The sequence below is a fragment of the Carassius auratus genome, chromosome 40 (genome assembly GCF_003368295.1).
Source record: "Carassius auratus strain Wakin chromosome 40, ASM336829v1, whole genome shotgun sequence".
NCBI lineage: Eukaryota > Metazoa > Chordata > Actinopteri > Cypriniformes > Cyprinidae > Carassius > Carassius auratus.
The window spans coordinates 17,205,499-17,229,033 of record NC_039282.1 but is presented as its reverse complement, the minus strand read 5'-3'; the positions used below and the strand labels follow the sequence as shown (position 1 = coordinate 17,229,033).

Here is a 23,535-nt window from a genome sequence, read left to right as displayed (position 1 = left end):
TCTTAGTTACTAGATGACCAAACAGAAGAAGGAGCAAATAAGCCAGAACCACAAGCAAATGATGGACATCTGGGAAATCTTGCAGCATAATACTATCTTGGATAACCTCATATGTTCTTTTCAGCTATATAAAGAGATACATGGCTCTACAGCTACCTTATGTGTGATAATGTTAACACAGCGAAACACCTCCCTTATCTTGGTCTTTTTTAAGTGCTTCAGTCTTATCATCATGTCACCCATTCTAAAGGCACTGCACACTATTAATGGACACTATCAGATTTAATGAATTCACAAGGAAGCAGAAGTGTTTGGAATGAGCTGATAACAACAACATAGTTGAGTTATTCTGTTTAACCAATTTAATCTCACCTGACATTCAGTTTCGGGTCACCAATACTCAAACAAGGCATACTATACCAGCAGTATTACTAAAGGCTATTACAAACCTTTTATCATGTGTTATAAGAGAGCATTGTGGGTATATTGTAAACAACAGACATTGTCTTGTCAGTTCAGCTTGATTCCTCTCCTCCTAATGGCAAGCAGTCCCTCACAGACATGAGAAGAAACCATTCACACTTGTGTTTCATCCATCAGCCCAGCCATAGATTTAGGATTATGTTTGTTTGACAGGAATGTACTTGGATAAATCACTGGTGCCTTACTGACCTAAAATCATTTCTGTGTGGAAAGAAAATCAATAAGCAGTCTTTGTGTGACTAAATGGGCCCTTGCTAATTCTCTCTATACAAGTGTGGATCTATACATGTATTGAACATTTGCTCATGTTTTCTAATATTCAGAAATGTTTAAAATTAATAATAATAAATATATATATTGCCGTTGACACTATTTCATTTTATTATCTTTAATATTTTCAAAAACTGTAAACAACCAGTGTTCACATTTGCAGTATATTTACAGTTTCTGAGGACATATTTGTTGTATTCAGTAGTTAGGTGCTCATTTAATTATTTCAAACTATTTCAAATTGTTGTCACGTAAAATAGTGTCCTACTGTATATTTAAGTGTTTAGAAGGCAATTTCGGATACAGCCCTAGCGAAGGGAGAAACTTTGAATCGGCATTTGCTGTTTTGCAAAATGATTCACTTTTTCAAAGTGCTCGAAACAATATGCTGGTGACGTCTGCTGGTCATAAAAGCCACGTTCTGCCATGAATAGATGGCGCAGGCGGATGGGTTCTTAATGCACATTGATAATATTAAGAGTGTTAAACTACTTGCCACAAGCTGATTGGTTCATGTACAAATCCATTGAACTTAATATTTTATATATGAATGGATGTTTAACATTCCCTAGAGTTCCTCTGAAACCTTCAACCTTCCCCAGCTCCACCTGTATAAATCTGCTACAGGTTATTTTATATGATTTTTGTGCAGCAGCAGTATGTCTTAAGTAAGCAGCAAATTAGGAATTTATTGAGGGAAAAGTTCTAGTTAATAGTGAAAAAGTCTTCCCTATTCTCAGAGTCTGTGTATGTATTAGCATTGTATGTGTCATATATCTGTGATTTATTTCCCATCCTCTTGGAGATGCATGCTATTCTTTGAGGATCCCTTGCTCTGCACATTTAAGTCAGAAGAAGCCAGTTAACTCACGGACACCAGGACACAAGACTCGTCTGGCTTTAATTATCAAACACATCCTCTGACCTCAGCAGACATATAAGTGGTATAGTTATAGCATCAATTCATTCCTTCTTCTAAGTAAATGCCTCCCCAGTTGGTCGCTGACCCATGAAATTCACCCTGAAAGTCAATTGAGACTACGTTGTCGGCCACAGATATTTCCTCTGTTCCCAGAAAACAAAAAGAAGACTGTCACTAGGCTGTATCTGGATGGCTTGCAAACAAGATGAAACAAAATTCACTTCCAATGACTGTTATGTGTTATGTGTTATATGAATTATGGATTTCTATACTGATGTATACTGATGATACTGTTTGAGTCCCGCCATAAGCACATGTTGAACAGTAGAGTATCTTATGTAAGATGACCAAACAGTCACAAACAAAGTGCATATGTTGTTGTGCTATTTTTGCTGGACTGATTGCATCATCAAATAGTAGACCATATGTCAGAAGCTGAGAGGATCTGACTTCATTGATATGACTCGCACTATTTAATGAGAGGGAATAATTTCATCAACAGAGCTTGGCGCCGACTGAGAGCGCTCATGACTAGGTGTAAGAGTGCAAGTGTTTACACACATTTATTCTGCCAGAACTGGAGCAGTTTCTCCCCCAATCTAATTAGCTCTTTTTATGCCCTTTAGGCCCACTAAAAACACCAGCTAGGAGAGACAGTTCTCCTGCCAGTTGCCATCTCTTTTTTAGACAGAATGAGATCAATATTTTCTTTGACTTTCACACAAAGTGGTAATGTGATATTTTTTTTAAGGAAAAAGTATGTGAACCCTTGGATATATCTGGATTTCTGTATTAATTGGTCATTAAAATTAATCTTATCTTCAGTTAACAACTAAAAATGCTACGGTAACAGAGTGGTGCAAATGGATACAGTAGATGACTACATGAAATTGAGTCCACAGAGTACAATCACATAACACTAAAATAACATGATGTAACAAAAACCAATTTTTTTTTCTTTTATTATTTGTAATGGTTTTTCTGTAATTCAGTGGTGCTAATTATAATTGTAATATTTTAAATTATATATATATATATATATATATATATATATATATATATATATATATATATATATATATATATATATACTAAACCAATGTTTCAGAATACAAAATTCAAAAATTTACCTTGACCAAACTGTATGTATATATATATATATATATATATATATATATATATATATATATATATGTATATATATATATATATATATATATATATATATATATATATATATATATATATATATATATATATATATATAATTCTTTCTAAAAGTTTCTGTAACATTCTGTAATATTTTAGTGCTTTCTGGAACATTCCAGAACATAAAAGACAAAAATCATCCTGCGTACACTACTGAATTTTGTATGACTCACTTTTGGTAAATGTTTATCTTAACTGTATAACTGTTGTTAGCTCAGTATTATGCATGTACCATCTGATTTTTAAGCAAGAGTAATAACCGATTTGCTTGTATAAGTTACCAACATGGTTATTTATTAATTTATTTAATAATTAAAAATGAATATGATTTTCATATTCAGCATGTCAAACTTCATAAAGAAACAGTAAAAATAAAAGTGAAAGAAAACTCTCTCTCTCTCTCTCTCTCTCTCTCTCTCTCTATATATATATATATATATATATATATATATATATTTCACAGTTTAATACAATAAACATTAAACAAAAAAGAAAAATGAAAACACCCTCATGCACACATTTTTTTTTTTACGCCAGCAGTTTTCCTATTCAAATTATTTGCCAACAGTTTAAAACGGTGTGCCTGTTTCCCTTCCCTCAATCTGGTTTATGTGCAAAATGATATCTGACCCCACTGTGGTTAACTAAATTGCATCTCTTTACTTTACAAATAATGTGATAGAGTGTAAGTAAACTGCTGAAATGCCTGCAGGGGTGTTGATGACAGAAAATGCTATAGTTTAGCCTATAACAGACGCCAAACCAACATTGGTGCACTAGGCTATACTCTCTTTTCTATTTGGTAATCTCATATGATTTCTGATTAACCCACTATCTGTCATGTGCGATGTCAGTGTCCCATAATTACTCCTTACCATATTTCAGATGAGCAAGACATTTATATTTAGAATATTTATTGTGACAGATCTAGGATTTCAGTTTATTGATTCATATTTTGCTATGAATAATAGGTCATCGTTAACTATAAGGTGAGACCCAAGCCCTTCATCACAACCAAAACGAGGGTAGACTGTATCCATGACAACAAAGCTTTCACTGCCGCGCTGCCAGACGCGTCTCTACCAGGGTGCAGACATTTTGCTAAGGCAACTGTATTCGTCAGGTGATCACGAATATTAGTGCCGAAAAGAGATAAGCCTAGTGATGGTAACCTAGAAACTGAAAAGGATGGCTATATAGCCATATATATATAAACATCCCAGCGAATCAGACGTTATTTGGAAATTGAAGCGCGATGCCACACGTACATGATTGTTAAATGTGTAAAATAAGTCCCGTTAGATAACCATTTCCTCAAATAATAATCATCACCTTGTCTTGTCTCACCCTGAATGGGTTTGTTTGTGTATCACACTTAAATCACGACTACCAAAAATGTACATTATATTTAAGCTTGACTTGAAACAATACAATTTTAGATATGAAATAAACCAATATGAAATATGTAACAATTGCCCAATCAGAATCAAGTATTCTAGAGAGCGTCACGTAATAAGCACTCTCTCCGTTCATAACCTGTCGATTAGTACCGAATATAACCCGCTACCTGTTGTGAGCCGTGGTCAACCCCTCCCAAACTGTGGATTTCCTTCAGCACGCATACTAAAAGCTGATATCCCCACACTCTTGTGTTTTCTATTTATTATCATTATTATTATTTATCATGCTGATACATTTTCCTCTCAGTAATTAACCCTAACCCGCTCGCGCGCAATCACCATTCCCCGTCTCATTTCAGATTTCCACATTTTTCTTATTATAACACAAATACATCACGCAGATAAGAATATGCCAGACTATAACGCAAATGATGTATTGAGGTTCTGCAAGTAGTCATTTGAAGCTTTAATTGGGCAAGAAGGCACGAAGCAATTCGGACACACCCACGCGCAACAATAACAGCGCGCATTATACAGAATTGTATATAGGCTACATTTGTGTATTAAAATCAGAATTCACTTCTGCTATTTGTAAACTGTATTATCCATCTTAAAAAAATTATATTGCAGTTGAAATGCACACTGCCCATTTATGTAATGTTTACAATACTTAGACTGATGATGTCATTGGAGTAAAATCGAGGCTTTACGCACGTCATTCCGATATATCTTTTTTATAACGGGATAAACATCATGCAACATCACTAAGACTATAAAGCTACATCAAACCCTAGTTGGATAAGTGACTTCATGCCCTACCTCGTCTCGTCTCCTTAAGGATACTTGTAAGTGAATGGGCAACAGTGGGTCAAACGCTGACACGATCCGCACGACTGTTGTGTCCTCGAGTCGTTTGTCTGATAAGTGGATTTTTTGGCTTTTTGAAATGGAGCGAAAAGTTACTAATGGATTACAGTCCACGTAAACGAGCGATTGGTGATGATATAGCAGCCAACAAGATCCACCTCTTCTTTTCTGATATAAATATATTTACTGTCGGCTTGTCCCTGTCTCTTCTCTGGCGCTCTCTCGGTTCCCGCCCCGGCACGCGCGCAACGAGAGACACCGCACGCGTTGGTCGCGAGTGTTGGTTGGTTGATCTTTATAAGCGTGCATGGTCACATAACACAAGTCTTCAAAGCGTATGCAAAAGTCCATGCAGAGCCTGTCGTAATGGCTCCACTAAAAATATGTTGTTGTTTTTTTCGGTGTTCTCACACATGCAATGTGTTTACTGTTGTTTTCAAATGAGTTTGAATGTAAAGCAAATCCGAGCTTTTACCGAGCTCTTTAGCATTTCACATCATTCTCCTGTGAAAATGACTACAGAAAATGCACATTCAGAAGAGATGTCTCAGACTGCCCAAGTTTGGATAACAAAGACATTCGAAAGTCTGACATTTCAATATGACCTCAAACATTTCCCATTAAATTCTCCTAGCTCTCAGCAGTTGTCTCTCTTTTTATCCAATGTTATCTGAGGAAAAGCATCTGGGACAAGGTTGATTCCACAACAATATTTTCCTCTGGACTGGGGGTGGCATGCAAAATGATTTACAGAGGAAACTGAGACTAGTTGTAACACTTTTTACTCCAGTGAATATTTATCAATGTGGATGTACTTCTGAAGGTCAGTTGTACAGACATATGACTTTAAACCTTGGCTACAAAAAAAAAAAAAAAACCTATATATATATATATATATATATATATATATATATATATATATATATATATATATATATTCTTATTCTTTATGCTGAAAATTCCATTACATTTCATTGATCACTTAAATTATGTTTTAATTCAAAACACAAAATTTGACAACAATATGACTCTTGCTTGTGTAAAATTGTTATTTTAAAACTGTTGCCCAACAGTTAGTGTTTTTCTATGTATATCTTACCCTGCACTCTTTCAACTGAAGTGTTACACTGGAAATCAGAATGTGTCCTTGTCCAGTAGTTACGGCACAATGAGATATAGCATTTCTCATTCTCCATTATAATTTATTGCAATCGGAGAATAAAGCTCAAACTGTATCCATTTTTGACATGATTTATAAAAGAAACAGTATATGAATCAGAGATAGAAAAGGATGTGACCTTCACATATAGGCTAAAATAATACCAGATTTTATCATAGCTCATAGACACTGATTTTCAAACAAAAAGAACATCCCTTTGGTTATTAAATACATATTTGTAGAATACTCCCAATATGTGTGTGTGTATATATATATATATATATATATATATATATATATATATATATATATATATATATATATATCACTGATTCTTGAGAGTCGGGACAAAACAGGTTTTAAAAAACTTTTTTTTTAAATACACACTATATCAATTAAAGTTATATGTTTCTGCAGAGAAAGGTCCTAGCTATTTAACCATGTAAAGGAACAGGTTCTAAATAAAAACACATTTTCAACAAATCAACATGTTTTCATTCAGAACTTGTTTAGTGTCAACTCCATCAGACACACTAAAAAGTATAACATTTTAATTCTTTCAATCCAACAAGAAACTAAAATTCTGAAGTATATTGTAATAGTGTTTAGTTACTCTGATATGTAAAAAAATACAATATATACACTTAGGTTGTGATTCCACACTATTCTGAAAACTCAGATTTCTAAATATTAGCATTTTCAAACATTGATTTTAACTTTAATATTTCCTTAAATAAATAAAGAATAAATAAAACATAAGAGAATGTAGATCAGATGGTCCTTTATTACAAAAACAACATAAACTGAAGGAAGAATATTTTTTCCCCAAAAGATTAACAAAAAAATACATCCAACGCTGTTGATGAAGATCTGACGGTGTTGACGAAAAACTGATGGTGTTGACAAAAATATGTGTGCATTGCTGATTAATGAACAGATGTGCTTTTCAAATACTATACTAAAACTACTCATTGTTTTTAAAGTACTGTAAAGCAAACTATAATTAAGATATTGCACATACACCATTTCCAACTATTATAAATTACACCGTTTCCAACTATCAAAAAAAAAAGAACAATAAGGGAAACCAGGGGCCCTCCTCCCCCAATTTTTTCATCTATCTCCTCTATACCACTTCCTGCTCTTCTTTTTCTCATCCACCTCTTCTCCTCTTCTTTTCCTCTTCTTTTTACTTTGAAGTGAGGTGTGTGTGTGTGTGTGATGTGTTTGCCCTGCACTGCCTACTTTATACTGGGTGTGATCTTAAATTAACAACAATAGTGCAACACATAATCTAAGCTGCGTTTATGCCTTGGGCAGCAGGCGTCGGACATGCTCACGCTCTATGAAGTCCATCACATCAGGGGCTATGCTGTAGATCTCTCGTTTTCTTAATTTGACTGGTGATGCAATTCCCATTAGTTTCACTATGATGTCTTTAACTGGGCAGAAACAGACATCCTTTGTGAGAAGCTTAGGCTGATACTTTGCTGTTGGACCATGGGGATGCAGAAACTCCACTTTCACATCTTGATGCTCAGTATCCACGGCAATGGTCTTGGCTAGCCACCAGTGGTCATCATATACTACTGCTAGCCAGTCTCCATTGTTAAGGCTGCTAACAGTCGTTACTGTCACAGTACCCTCAGGACTTTTCAGAGGCTCCTCATCTAACTCCTCCTCCATTACATCTTCCCCCCCTACCATCTCTTTTTCCATCTCCTCCAACAACATGGCCAAAGGTCTTTTCTTCCCTGCCCTCCTTGTATCACTCTGCTGTTCCTCTGGGTAGCCATGGAAATAGAAGGTAGCTGGGCTGAAGCACTGGCAAACCAACATCTTGCTGCAAAAGCAGGATAGTTGTCTGTGCTGGATCCTGTTCTCATGTGGGATGACCTGGTGTATTTTTCTGGTTGAGGGAACCTGTTTGAGAGGATGCATGAGAAGTGTATCATATCTTTGCATGTCTTCTTCTGCAATGTGATACAGCTGAATGCTCTTCAGACTGTTTGAGACCTTTACAAAGAATGTGTGTCCATCTGTCACATCATTTCCTCTCAGGACCAGGTTGTCAGCTGTTCTTTTCACTGTTCCGCCAATGCCGTCTGGTGTGCCCTTACCATGGGAAGTGGGGAAGAAGTTCCATGTGGCTCTTTCAAACCCAAGTGTAGGTGGGATACAAGACAGAAGGAAAAAATTCTTCTTGTTCTTATATTGTTTACTTGGACCATCAGACCAAAAGTGCACAGTGGTGACCTGTGGATATCTTGTTTTGATATCTTTTAGGACTGGATCCATGTGTGTCCAGATTGCTGCAGCATCCTGTCTCTTTGACTCTGAAAGTGTGCAAAAACCTGCCTTTCCACCCTTAATGTAATACATTCCAGTATGTAGAGTTAGCTGTGGCAGATTTTGTCCAAAATGGCAGGCCTGTACTTCAGATTGATACTTGCATCTCCAGAATTCTGAAAAGTCAACGTGAACAATTGCTGTACTTTCTTCACAAGTCTCAATTGTGTTTCTGTATGCTTTTGACTGGTTTCGGACTAAACACACATGTGTTGTGGTTTCATTTCGGAGTATTTGCTCATAGAGTTTAATTAGCTTTGAAAGACTGCCACTGTGTTGGACGAGTTTAGTGTTGATTCCATTGACTGTCTCTTCTTGAACTCTCTCCCACTGCTTCCACTGAACATGGATTTTGTCTTGCTCTTGGGTTGTAACTGTTCCTTTGTTTACACATCGTGAGCAGGTGCGAAGAAGGCAGGCCTCACTTGCTGGAGAGCAACAAACTAATTGAAAACTGTCATCCAGTTTGTTTGACTTCACAACACCAGACATTCTAAGGACCTCAAGAATTAAGTATGCATTTTCATGCTTTTGACATAGACATGTCTTCCGATCAGATGCTTTTGGTGCTGTAATATAGAATGGTTTCAGAGAACAGAAAGAAGAATAGCTCAGCTTCACAGTAGGGTTACTAATGAGGAAGTCAGAGTGGAGGTTGATCATGGAGTCTGCCAGGATCATTCTCTGCTGCTTTATCTTATTCCTAGTGATGGTGTCAGTCTTATCAGTGGTCACACGTGCAGAGTTCAGAAAAAAATCCTTAACAGTTTCTGTTATACCCTTTAGGAATGTTGGCTTTTTCTTTGTCTGTTTCTTTCCTCTTATTAACTTGTAGGTTATCCCAAACTGGTGGATTTGGTGAAGGAGACGATACTTTTTGAGAATCTTGCCTGAAGACACACTTAGTGCTGGTTCCTGACGCCGTGGCCCAGGAGTTTGTTTGTTTTTCTTCAGCTCTCTTCTGAGGATGTTGTGGAATAGAAGGACTTTCTTGATTTTTGGATTCCTAATGTTGCTTTCTGATAGCATCTTCTTTGTTTCTGTGCCTGGGGAGTCAAGTGGTGTTTTATTTGTAGCGTTTCTTCTTCGATATATTTTCTTTCTCAGTTTGTTTCGTTGTTTTGTTACCTTCTTAAGCTTCTCTTTCAAAGTTTTTATTTCTCTTGAATGCCTTTTTCTCGTTTTACTCCTCTCCCTTTTCTGTCTAAGAGACTGTCTGCTGTGTCTGGCATTATATTCTTGAATATCCTGATCTTGCGGACTATCTGGAGGGGTGTGTGCCCTCAGCACTGCATCTTCAATGGATCTTTTCTCTCTAGACCTTTTCTGTGCCTCTCTCCAATACTTTCTCTGATTCCTCTTTGCCCTGTCTCCCATCTCGTCTATTTGTATTACTTTTTTGTCTTTAACTCTCTTCTTCCACCTTTGTCTTTCCTTCTCTTGCAGAGCATGCTTGCTCTCTTGGTCACTGTTTAATTTTTCTCTTCTCTTTCGTTGGTACTCTCTATTTCTTCTCCTTTGATCCTCAACTGACAATTTCTGTCTAGCCATGCTTTCCTAAAATACAAATTGAAATAAAGAAAAAATTACTTGAATAAGAGTATAGAATCAGATTTCTTGAATAGTGGATGGATGTAAAATCCTCAAGGTGCAGTATGTAGTTTTCATATAAAATCTACACACTGGCTTCTCATTCCTCTATCTCTGTGTCTATATATACACACACATACAGTATATATGTAAAGTATGTAAGTATATATATATATATATATATATATATATATATATATATATATATATATATATATTATATATAAATAACATGTTACACAATAACAAGCAGACCACTGCCTGCCCATTCTTTACAAGTCAGATGCGTATGGTTAAATAATGTAATGCAAGCTAAATGTGCATTTAAGTGTAAATAAAACCCTGAAATAATAGTTTAATCTTATACTATATTTACAAACAATATTATAATCGCACATTGAGAGGTTATTGGTGGATTTGTCAACTCCATCAGCTTACAGGTCAACTCCGTCAGACATAGAACCTGACGGAGTTGACGTCTGACGGAGTTGACATAAGGGCATGTATTTTCCCTCCAAAACATGTATTGTACACTACAGCTAGGTAGTTTTTCCTCAGTTGCTAGCTGTCCCAATAACCTCACTAAAATACTTAAATTCAATCCACTGTGGTTTATAAAAAGTATCTTAACAGAAAGATGGTGTTGACATGGTGCAGCTGTGACCATAGGAATATTGACATTGTTTGTCTAATATATTAAAAAAATGTAAACATACCAGAGCATGTGTGGTAGTGCTGCATTCACCACAGGCAGGGAGATGAAAAGGGGTCCTCAGGGATATAGCTGACCTGAATTTCCTGATTTAAATAGCTTTATTAAAAAAATCTGACGGAGTTGACAGAAACTGAGGACACAACTTTAATAGGTAGATTTTTATGGAAAATATAGTTTGATGTTCACTTCATGCATTGTTTTTTATATTTATACCTCTTATTTTTTATTGGCTATATATGTTTTCACAATTTTAGAGCTTTTTTAAAGTTTTTTGGTATGATTAATATTGTGACCGCTTGCTGAGGACAAGTGCAATAACATGGACCTTCTAACCACAGACCACACATTAAAAAAAAAAAACCCAAAAAGATAAAAAAGTTTATTCTAAAAATTACATGGGTATATACAATTCCTTTAGATTTAACTTTGTAATTATGTCAATCATGATGATTTTTTAAATTTTTGCTATAAATTAGACTTTTCTATATGGGACATGTTTTGTCCCAACTCTCAAGAATCAGTGATATATATATATATATATCTGTGTGTGTGTGTGTGTGTGTGTGTGTGTATTATTATTATTATTATTTTTTTTTTTTTTTTGTAGAATCAGTGAAAGGATACCAAGTTAAAGAGGCAACAAAGGCTCAGATTCAGCAGCGTGTACTGAAAATGCAGTATAAATGCTAATAAAATAATTGAGAAAAGCACAGCGACAGAAGGGGACCACAGGGTCCTCAAAGCCTGCAGCTCTGCTTTCCCAGGTTGCGTTGTTTTATTATTTTATTTCTGAAAGTCTGTTTTCCTTTGTCCAGTTGTGTACAATATTGCAACATTGTCCCATCTCAAAGTGCATTGCTCTGTCCTACATCTTTTGTCCTTTGTCCACTGTCGTTATTTAAGTCTTCAGCAATGGGCACCTCATACAGAAGAGAGCCATCAGGGCTTCTCTTGCTAAGATGACATGACGTAAACAGGTTAAGAGAAAGCAATAAGTATATAGTACATAGATGGTAAAATAACAGTATTATGAATCAGTGAGATGTGGAATATGTTGGATCATGTTGTCCAGCTTACCTGCATCTTGCTGTAGATCCAGGGCAGAAGGCTGGTCACTCTGCTATATACTCCTGGTTTTTGTCTTCGTCCACATCCTGCTCCCCAACTCGTAATTCCAGCCAGATACCAGCGGTTATTACCTCCCTTGCACACCAGCGGACCTCCACTGTCCCCCTGAAAGCAACGACAAGGACAGAGAGAAAGCAAATGGAACATAGACTTCAGATCATTGTGAACAAACATGTTTAACTCATCAGTTGAACCCCATGATTTGGTTTGTAGCACCACATGATATATATATATATATATATATATATATATATATATATATATATATATATATATATATACTGTATATATATATATATATATATATATATATATATATATATATATATATATATATATATATATATATATATATATATATATATATATTCTTAATAATTAGTAGGGAAAAAAAAACAATATTGTCCCATTATAATATTTATATAAAGTACTTCTTAAATAAGTGAATGTGAACCAAACAGCATGCAGCATTTGTCCCAATCAGAATAAACAAATGTAATGAGACAGAGAAACAATGGACTAGATTTTGAGAGTAAAAAATGTACGTAGTGGCCTGAGGTCAGTTGTGTTCTAGTAGATGAGGAAGACCCACCTGACAGGAATCGCGGCCCCCATTAATATCACCAGCACACATCATATTTTTGGTGATGGCCCCACCGTATACGCCATTGCTGTTACACAGATGCGTGTCGATGATATTCACTTTCACTTCCATGAGGCTTGTAGAGGCATGGTCTATGAGAGCAAAGGAAATGCTCACAGTCAAAAGTCAGCTAAAACTTCAAAGAAGACTGTCAGTTGTGTCTTGTGTGTTTCCCTCTCTGTGCCCTTATTTGGTCCTTCCTGTTCCTTTCTTAGTTTAGTTTGATTGTTTAGATTATGTTCCAGCTGAGTACAGTTAATTATCCTGTGTATATTAGTTCCTGCCTGTTTAGTTTTCGTCTGGTCTACTCATCACACTCTGATGTGTGTCTCAGTATTTTGCAATTTAAATAATTAGTGTAATGTACTATGTTATTAAATTTACATTAATACATTATATTTTTTTTTGTGTTGAGACTTGTTGTCAGAGAAAAAACATCACATGCAAGAGATACCTTAATGTTGTCATTGTCTTGCATGCATTAATTTCTATTTCATTTTATTTCTGGCATGCTTTTTGTGAATCACTAAATTTTGTACGTTTATTTTCTCCATAACATTGTCCCGTTTTGGTCAATTATGATCATACATGGTGTTGCTCTCTGTCCTATTTCCTTTCCTCTTCCATTGTCATGAATTCTCATTTTAATTGGTTCTTTACCTGCTCCCTCTTGTGTTGTCCCAAAGCCAGATGTCCAGCAATCTGATTCACCTGAAAATATTTGGTCAAATGTAGGAAAGCAAACTGGCATCACAGTGCCTGGATTGAGAAGAGAAATGTTACTGTAGATTATTTGGAATAAAGGAAATGAGTCATATACAGTATCATAAACAATATATGTAACTTTCATGGTTTCTAAATGGTTTTACTGTAGAAAAAAGAAAAAAAAAGAAACACTCTGAATATATATTTTTTTTGATTTTAGGGTGAACTATTTCATCAAGTAAACCCAACTCACTGGAGAAGGTCACAGGACTGCTGAGTTTCAGCAAGGCAACATCATTATCATTGTTGCTATAGTTCTCATTCACTATAATCTTCTTCAGAAGGTAGGGGGTCTGAAGGGCACTCTGGGAAATAATACCAGCATAGACACGCCAGTTAACAGAATTCTTCATTGAGCTGTGATCAGAAAAAAAAGAATGGTTATTTCAATATATGTTACAATGGAAAACAAGAGAGAGAAAAATACTTCTGAATACTTGCTGAAAATCAAAGCAGCTATACATAATAAACATTTGGTAATGAACATTTTAGTTCCTGTTGCTAAAGTCATAGAACATAAATTAGCAACAGCAGTGTTCTCCAAAGTATGTGCATATACTTTTAATAAATTAATTGCTTTAAGTCTCTTCCAAATGAATACAAATGACCATAAATTTGTGCTGAATGTAGTGAGGGGCGCTTTAGAAATACTGCTTCATGAAAATTGGCAAATGTTTTTTTTTGAGTCAGACATTAGGAGCTTGTAAAGAACTAGCTTGTAACAAACTTGTCATGTGATTTGACAAAGCTTCATTTTGTCATGCTGTTTTGCACCTTGGTTTCGAAAAGGTTTAAAATACTGATGTGCCTGTGCTAGATCCCATTGATCTGGACCAATACATACGTTTACCTTACTAATTTCATTTAATAGATTTCACTGTCATGAAAACATTTGCAACTTAGTTTCTTCCATCACTAGCTGAGTGAATGAGTGAATACCAACCCTTTGAAGCAATGGGCGGCTGACACAACAAAGTCTGGAGAGACGAGTGTTCCACCACAAACATGACTTCCGCTGTAATGCAGGCTAACCTGCCAAGGCCACTGGCCAAGCTGAGAGGCACTGCCCCCTATGATCCTGGAGGCACTCTGCGGCTTGCCACAGTCTGAAGGAAAAGAAAACCTCTTAATTGCATAATTCAATATTGTATGAATCATCCATTACTCATCCACGCAATGTCTCACAATATATCAGTATATAGTTAACAAAGGTGTACGCTGATGTATGACATGTAACATTCAGTTATGCATCACAGTCATTAAACATAAACTAAGATTAAATATGACTGGTGGTTTAATAAAAATAGATGTATTTCTACCTGTGCATTCAAGTGAGACTGCTTTTCCACCCTGACAGCCCGAACTGAACAGACAAAAATCACAGAAGACATTATGTACCATTGAGAGGACTGTTGTCTTGACAAAACCAAACATTTGCTCTGATTTATAATGTAGTCATACCTGACATTGACCAGACCCTGTATAAGTTTGGCTGATCTAGGTCCTACCGTAAGGGCTACGGATGTCTTGCTATCAACTGGATTTGATGCATAAGACCTAATGGACAGAAACCCGAGGCATCAGTTAAAATAGTGGTTGTTGGGACAGATACATTGATGCATTAAGGTGTTAGTTCACCCAGAAAAAAAAACATATCTTTTAATTTACTCTAATGTAGTTCCAAAACTGTATGACCTTTATTTAAAACAGAATGCCATGCATTCTTCAAAAATTTCCCTCTAAATAAGGGAAGTTGTATGGGTTTGGAAAGACATGAGGGTGAGTTAATGATGGCTGAATTTTCATTTTTATTAAGTATTCTTGTTAGTGGTGGATAGATATGTGTACCTTCTAAAGCCCAGTTGTTCACAGATCTGGTCAGCATAACTCTTATCCAATCCCTGATTACACACTGGAAGGAATCCACCATCCTTAACAGAAAATGTTCTGACCTGCAACACTCCACCTTCACCGAATCTCACTGGGGATAGTGGAGAGGAACAATGGAATTAAATGTCCTTAATTAGGATTTTTGTCTTGTTATACAAAAAAAAAAAAAAAAAAAAAAAAAAAAAAAAACACCTGAATTTCTGAACAAAAATATTGCAAGACTTGCGTGTTTTCTCAGATTTTCATTATTATTATCATTATTGTATTCAACAATTTACAGTTAATTCAAGATACATTTCCCAAATCTTATTATGTTATACAATTTTGTTTCTAAATATCCAAAAGTAAATTTATCAGATGTTATATATATATATATATATATATATATATATATATATATATATATATATATATATATATATATATATATACAGTATTGTTCAAAATAATAGCAGTACAATGTGACTAACCAGAATAATCAAGGTTTTTAGTATATTTTTTATTGCTACGTGGCAAACAAGTTACCAGTAGGTTCAGTAGATTGTCAGAAAACAAACAAGACCCAGCATTCATGATATGCACGCTCTTAAGGCTGTGCAATTGGGCAATTAGTTGAAAGGGGTGTGTTCAAAAAAATAGCAGTGTCTACCTTTGACTGTACAAACTCAAAACTATTTTGTACAAACATTTTTTTTTTCTGGGATTTAGCAATCCTGTGAATCACTAAACTAATATTTAGTTGTATGACCACAGTTTTTTAAAACTGCTTGACATCTGTGTGGCATGGAGTCAACCAACTTGTGGCACCTCTCAGCTGTTATTCCACTCCATGATTCTTTAACAACATTCCACAATTCATTCACATTTCTTGGTTTTGCTTCAGAAACAGCATTTTTGATATCACCCCACAAGTTCTCAATTGGATTAAGGTCTGGAGATTGGGCTGGCCACTCCATAACATTAATTTTGTTGGTTTGGAACCAAGACTTTGCCCGTTTACTAGTGTGTTTTGGGTCATTGTCTTGTTGAAACAACCATTTCAAGGGCATGTCCTCTTCAGCATAGGGCAACATGACCTCTTCAAGTATTTTAACATATGCAAACTGATCCATGATCCCTGGTATGCGATAAATAGGCCCAACACCATAGTAGGAGAAACATGCCCATATCATGATGCTTGCACCTCCATGCTTCACTGTCTTCACTGTGTACTGGGGCTTGAATTCAGAGTTTGGGGGTCGTCTCACAAACTGCCTGTGGCCCTTGGACCCAAAAAGAACAATTTTACTCTCATCAGTCCACAAAATGTTCCTCCATTTCTCTTTAGGCCAGTTGATGTGTTCTTTGGCAAATTGTAACCTCTTCTGCACATGCCTTTTTTTTAACAGAGGGACTTTGCGGGGGATTCTTGAAAATAGATTAGCTTCACACAGACTTCTTCTAACTGTCACAGTACTTACAGGTAACTCCAGACTGTCTTTGATCATCCTGGAGGTGATCATTGGCTGAGCCTTTGCCATTCTGGTTATTCTTCTATCCATTTTGATGGTTGTCTTCCGTTTTCTTCCACGTCTCTCTGGTTTTGCTCTCCATTTTAAGGCATTGGAGATCATTTTAGCTGAACAGCCTATCATTTTTTGCACCTCTTTATAGGTTTTCCCCTCTCTAATCAACTTTTTAATCAAAGTACGCTGTTCTTCTGAACAATGTCTTGAACGACCCATTTTCCTCAGCTTTCAAATGCATGTTCAACAAGTGTTGGCTTCATCCTTAAATAGGGGCCACCTGATTCACACCTGTTTCTTCACAAAATTGATGACCTCAGTGATTGAATGCCACACTGCTATTTTTTTGAACACACCCCTTTCAACTAATTCAACTAATTGCCCAATTGCACAGCCTTAAGAGCGTGCATATCATGAATGCTGGGTCTTGTTTGTTTTCTGAGAATCTACTGAACCTACTGGTAACTTGTTTGCCACGTAGCAATAAAAAAATATACGAAAAACCTTGATTATTCTGGTTAGTCACATTGTACTGCTATTATTTTGAACAATACTGTATATATATATATATATATATATATATATATATATATATATATATTTTTTTTTTTTTTTTTTTTGCAGTGTAGTCTGCAGTGGAACTGTCAACAACATTTGCCATAACACAGTAAATTGAGGACTTACTGTGTACTGTACATGCTTATTGCAGAGCAGTGCATGTAGTTTCACTTTAAATCCAACCCAGACAGCAAAATAGCGTTGGCCCAGATCCGGCCCACACCTGGCCCGCGTGAAATCGGTTCTGGGCTGAAACTGCTTGCTGTCTGGGAAAGTATTATCTTAGAAACTCTACCACTAATCTTTCTGTGTTGTGTCCTGAAAGATTCAATTGCATCTGACTGTCAGCCTCTTTGGTGTAGAAAGTGTTCTCACCACAGTTTGTCTCATCGACGGCCTTTTGACAGTCTTGGATGCCGTCGCACTGTATGGAGGAGTTGGAGCAGGTAACAATCAGGCCATCATCCATCTCATGCTGTCCTTGTGCATTGCAATCGTTTCCCTTACAAACACTCTCATAATACAACTCGGATGCATAATGCACTATCCACATACACGAGAGCAGTAAAGAGAAAGAGGAAGAGAGGGATTTAGATTAGCATTAATGGTGTGTCTTGTCATTACAGATACATCTCTTCCCTTACCTCCAAGCCAGATGGCCAGTCCAATTAAAGCAAACACCACCAGTGCACCTATCCATCCAACCCAACACTTAGCACTGCATCCAGAAGACTTCTGGCTCTTAGGAGGAGCTACAGGAATAAGAACAAATAAGCCATCAAACTCAACTAATCTCCCACATTTACAATCCAAAATATGCAGCACTGTAAATGTAGGCATGTCAAGGACTGGTCATTTCAAAACAGTGCAGTTTATAAAGACAAATATGAACTGTCAACCCCGACCATGGTTTCAGGTGTTTTTTTTTTTTTTGTTTTGTTTTTTGTTTGAGGGGGGATTGAAGTAAAAAAGTAAAAAAAAAAAAAAAAAAAAAAAAAAAAAAAAACAATCCTGGTGATTGGTTATTAGCTCTCTCTGCTTTTATTATGAACAATTTGTAATATATATATATATATATATATATATATATATATATATATATATATATATATATATATATATCAACGCTATCTCACAGCCAATTCGTACGTATTTTACGAGATGGCTTATTCGGACGAATTTGTACAATCTCACTCGTACGATTTTACACTATTTGTCTAAACCCCAGTGACGGTTAGGTTTAGGGGTGGGGTTAGGTGTAGGTCATTCGTACAAATTCATACGAATTGTGCAACTGGTAAAATACGTACAATTTGGCAACAATCGTATGAATTTGTACGAGTGTGTTCGTACGAATGCGTACAAAGAAGCCACCTTGTGAAAAATGTATGAATTGCTGTGAGATCGGGTTGTATATATATATATAATATTAGCTTCAGTTAGCAAGTATATCTTACGTAAAGAGTTTTGTTGTTGTTGTTGTTTTATTTTTATTTTTTTTTACAGTAGCACCAAACTGGAGTGACTGAAGAGATTCAGTACATACCAACAACACGCTGTGTGACGATGACGGCTGCTACATGATCTGGATCCTTTGGAACATAGTAAGGCACAGGTTTCTGTGTGACCCCATATCTGTCCTGAATAATCATCTCCTCGTAAGTCATTGGAGGCGTCTGTGGGTCCACTGCTCCAGAGTAGTATGGTGGAGGGGGGTCCGTCTACAAAAGAAAAAGTGAAAGTTTTCATAAATGATAATACATTTCCATCACCTTTGTTATGACTGGTGTGGTTTGACAAGTTCATGGTAAAGCATTATCAATTTAAAACACAAGCGGTGTCACACAACACTTGCTCTTAGAATCTGATTGTGAACCTTGTCCTAAATATTTTAAATGTTACGACTTCATTCTAGTCAAATACCATTACAAATATGTCATTATACTTGTGTTTCTGGTCTACTTGGTTGGTTTTACACCGTACCCTTTAGAATGGTTTGAAAAATCTAAAAAAAAAAAGAAAAAAAAAAAAAATCTGTTGCCATGAAATTAAGTTGTGATTTGTATTTCTTCCCAAATGTTAATGTATAGTTAGTGAAACGTCTTCTCAAATGGATTTACGGGTCGGAAATAGATCTATGTAAACAGAAAGTGCACTGGAAAAATTAAATAAAACGATAAGGTGCGGAAAAATTTTCGATATTAAATTACAAGTATATGTCACAGTTAAATAAAGAGCGGCAAGTGACATTCAAATAAATCAGAAATTACTCCTGTAATATTTGTACTTGTTGAACTTTTTTTATTTGTAATGCTTATGAAAATATCCTGCTTATTCAGTCGAGTCTGTTTCTGTTTATTTGTAGTCACAGTAGCCTGTATACGTCACATTTAGAAAGAATGATAATATTTCTATTTTTTATAAAAGCTCCCAAACATAAAACATGAAAACGTGGAGCTAAACTCTGGAGACGAGACTTATGATAGATAATATAAGTTACTAAATAATTACACGATTGTGATAGAGAATAAGAAGCTGACATCTGATTTCTACAAGAGGTCATGTTTACTATGGTAATGTTAATGTTTAGCGTGCACAGTCTTTTGCATCGTTTATAAATATTTTGTTTGTTTTAACTGTCTTGTATGGTGATTATAATCCACATCAGATCAAGTTATTGCAAAGACTCCTGCTGACTGAAAGTGAGTTTTGAGCTCAACTTATTTAAAAAAAGTCTTTAATGCTGGTGTTATAGCTGTTATCTATCTGAAATGATCCGCGCTGACGCTCTCTAGACGCGGAGAAACCCCGCCTTTGTTCATAACCACTCCTCTAGCCCCAGCTGGCCCACTTTGGCCCAAGGTTTCCATCGGGCCATTGGCCCCGAGGAAGCCCCGACGAGGCACGATCAAGCCCTGGAAGTGGCATTGGAAACGCGACTGGCCCTTGCACGCACTAGCACGCCCGGTTTAAGCTCACCAGTGGAAACGCGGTTATTGACTGCTTACAAACAATCCATCTTTGATACTTCCCCTAAAATGCCTTTTGTAATAGACATGCAGCTTGGAAACTTGCTTCATTTCCTTGTCTTGTTTATTTCACCCCTCTCATTGCATTGGCTAAGACTATACAATCTATAATCAAGACGAACAGATGTGACCAGGTTTTCTTAAATTTTTTATGGAGGGCACTATTTTCTGGGAAAGACTTTGTCTTGAGGAAAGGTTGGCAGATTGCCTCTGACAAAGTGTTGTAACCTACATAAACAATTTGGTAACTAAGATCAAATCAGGGGCGTCATGCACTTCATAATTTTGTGGGGACACAAGTGAATGATGGGGAGGGGGGGTATCATGAAATATCTCGATTCTAAAATATGTGTAGTAAATGCATTTTGCTCCTTATATAGATCATGTTAGTTCATCTTTACGAGAGAAAGTATTTATAGTTACATGAATAGTCGAGTAAAAGTATACAGGGGTTATTGTCATGTCATTCCAAATCTGTATGACTTTCTTTCTTTTGTGGAGCACAAAAGGAGCATTTCTGATTATTCCTTAAAAATTTATGCAAATAAAAGTGGTCTAGTCTAAAGTATTATACTATACATTCCCTCTAGTGAGCCTTTCATTGTTGCGACCGACAGTAAGTCAATGAGCTGAACTCGAGAATCAAATCGAATACTTTGCCTACTTGGAAGCATCGGCATGTCTCTGAAAACCATGGTTACTTTGTGGCATGGTTAATCTTTTGGAAGGGTCCATGTTACGCACTGTAGGCCTACACCTTCAGAAGCTATGTAGTTGAACCAAATGCTATCACATATTTAGTATTGAGTTGTGTTTTATGACTGATGTATTTTGAAGGCCACACTACCTCACTCAAATTTCAATGGCCTCTTTCTCTGTCGATTTGATTTGAAAGGTGGGTCGTGTTTCTGGCTTTTAAATTGTATTAAATTACACTTTAATACACCATAGCTACCCCTCTTCAAGTATCACAATACACAATAAAGCTAGACCAGGAATCTGGTTTTTGATTACTGCCTACCCAATACTTTGGTTAGCTTATTCAAACTGATTATTCACCCAAATCAGACCAGTTACATTTTTGGTGCAGTGCCATTTTTTCAATTATGAATCAGTCATATTGAAAAGTGTTAGAAAGTATATTAATAATTAATGTATTATTTATTATTAAACCTACTTAATTGGTAAACTGTCTGGAATGATAAGTCAGTTTTATACCGACATACCAAAACCATACTGAACACTGGACAACTTTCAGTCCAGAATGAATAGTGGGTTTCTGTCTGACATTTTGGATGATGAGAGTGTTATTTAGCTACCTCAACATACCCGATTCCTTTAAACCCATTCTTAAGATTCAGTGGGCTTTAAAACAGTGAGAACAAAGGCAGCTGAGATTAACCATTATCAGGCTAAACACCTTTAATGACCTAGGGTTTGAGAAATGAAGTGTGGTTTAGGGTTCCTGTTGTTGTGTTTGAAGCTGGATTAGAGAACGACAATGTGTTCATTTCAGTGTGGAGGAACTGGTTTGTAAAAAAATTCACCATTATACAAAAGAGAGACTAGCAATTATATACAGCAATTGGCAGCTGAGTAGCTGTAGCAGTGGATAACAAATTAAATATAAACTTTTAATGCATTATCTAAAAACTTTTCATAGTAAGTTTTATTTTGTATAAATTTTATTTTATTTTTCATAGTAAGTTTTATTACTGCTCACTATATGTGAGCAGTAGGTTATTGCCATATTTTTATATAAATTTAATACTATAATTATAACTCATTGTTAGATTTCTTAGGTCCATTAAATACTCTTAACAGATACAGCGTTTGATTTTAATCAAATATTGATAAAACAATATTCAATTATATATAAAAACGAATATTATATAGTTAACTAATGTTAACAAATGGAGCCTAATTGAAAAGTGTTACTATTATATAATATATAAATATATGCATTATTATTAATGGAATTGGAAATTATTTGCTAGATAACACATGCCCTTAACACCACAAGTGAAACATTTTATGCATGTTAAAAAAGTTTAAAAAGTTTTTTTTTTTTTGTTTTTTTGTATAATGGAGTATTACTTATTAGTAATTTATTAACGGATTAACTATTTAAAATCACGAGGTTAAGTACACTTAAGTATTTCAATTACTTGACAGGTGTCATTTGTTATTAATTGTTTTAACAAAGTAAAACCAAAAACATTTCTAAAAAAAAACAGCTGAAGTATTTCTTGAGTGCTTGAGACCACTTCAGTACATGCAAGCCAGACCCATACAAATGCATTTATATTAAAAGACCACAAAAATAGACCACATGATATAAACATTTAACAGGCCACACATACATAAGAAATAAAAATACAATAAAAAACACAGGTCTAAAAGTGTTCTCTCTGCAGCCAAATATCTGTGATTCTGTCTTACCGTGTCATTGTCTGCCATTAGACACAGGAGTGAGCACTGGTTAGTTCCAAAGTGTTTATATATTAGGATGGGTGGGATTTCAACCTGTCTCTACAGTCCCAAAGGAAAAGTGAGACCCTCTTTTCTATCTCTGACCTGCTTTTCAAGACATAGTAAGGACTGCCCTCTTATCCTCCCTCTTTTAGTCTCAATGGAGGAATTCCAGTGTCATATCTACCTGCCCAACCAGTTTCACGATACTCGAGCCCTGGATGCTCTAAACTCAACCTCCCTCATGGTTCACAGGAATAAATAAGTGAAAAAAGTCTCGCATCAAAATAACTTCCTTGTTGCAAAGTAATTAAATCTGTAATGCTGTGTTCTCTCCACACTATGTGTACAAACAGTTGCTTTGAGATAAACATAGTTCTGTTGGATAAATATGGACTAGTTAGACTAAAATTTGTTTGATTTTTTGAGAGATTGTCAAAAGATATTAAACTTTAATCATTGCAACCTTTCATCATTCAACTACAGGCCACAAGTCGGTAATGGTTTTCTGTTTTTTTATGGTTTGGCATGTTGGTTTTTCTATTTTGCAAGCTGTTTGAGCATCACAGCCAAATTAATTA

The 23,535-nt window shown here is 35.6% G+C and overlaps 3 protein-coding genes across 3 annotated transcripts in view; all 3 read right to left on the bottom strand.

The window, feature by feature from the left end:
- Nucleotides 1-5,554, bottom strand: part of LOC113058735 (FXYD domain-containing ion transport regulator 6) — a 30,687-nt gene extending 25,133 nt beyond the window's left edge. The window contains exon 1 of the mRNA XM_026226908.1: nucleotides 5,104-5,554. The gene's annotated coding sequence lies outside the window, so the exon portion shown is untranslated. The remainder of the gene's footprint in view (nucleotides 1-5,103) is intronic.
- A 1,319-nt stretch (nucleotides 5,555-6,873) lies between these two features.
- On the bottom strand, nucleotides 6,874-11,449 carry LOC113058734 (uncharacterized). The gene is made up of 2 exons (XM_026226907.1): nucleotides 10,966-11,449; nucleotides 6,874-10,216 (listed from the first exon to the last, which is right to left on the bottom strand). Exon 2 carries the CDS (start codon nucleotides 10,208-10,210, stop codon nucleotides 7,616-7,618), a length of 2,595 nt encoding a protein of 864 aa, XP_026082692.1. The 5' UTR covers nucleotides 10,211-10,216; nucleotides 10,966-11,449; the 3' UTR covers nucleotides 6,874-7,615.
- A 63-nt stretch (nucleotides 11,450-11,512) lies between these two features.
- Nucleotides 11,513-23,107, bottom strand: LOC113058733 (transmembrane protease serine 13-like). The gene is made up of 13 exons (XM_026226906.1): nucleotides 22,925-23,107; nucleotides 19,000-19,174; nucleotides 18,098-18,205; nucleotides 17,829-17,996; nucleotides 15,349-15,481; nucleotides 14,962-15,057; nucleotides 14,820-14,863; nucleotides 14,444-14,606; nucleotides 13,694-13,857; nucleotides 13,396-13,494; nucleotides 12,685-12,827; nucleotides 12,042-12,197; nucleotides 11,513-11,918 (listed from the first exon to the last, which is right to left on the bottom strand). The coding sequence occupies exons 1-13, from the start codon at nucleotides 22,940-22,942 to the stop codon at nucleotides 11,904-11,906; spliced, it is 1,482 nt and encodes a 493-aa protein (XP_026082691.1). The 5' UTR covers nucleotides 22,943-23,107; the 3' UTR covers nucleotides 11,513-11,903.
- Nucleotides 23,108-23,535: the final 428 nt, after the last annotated feature.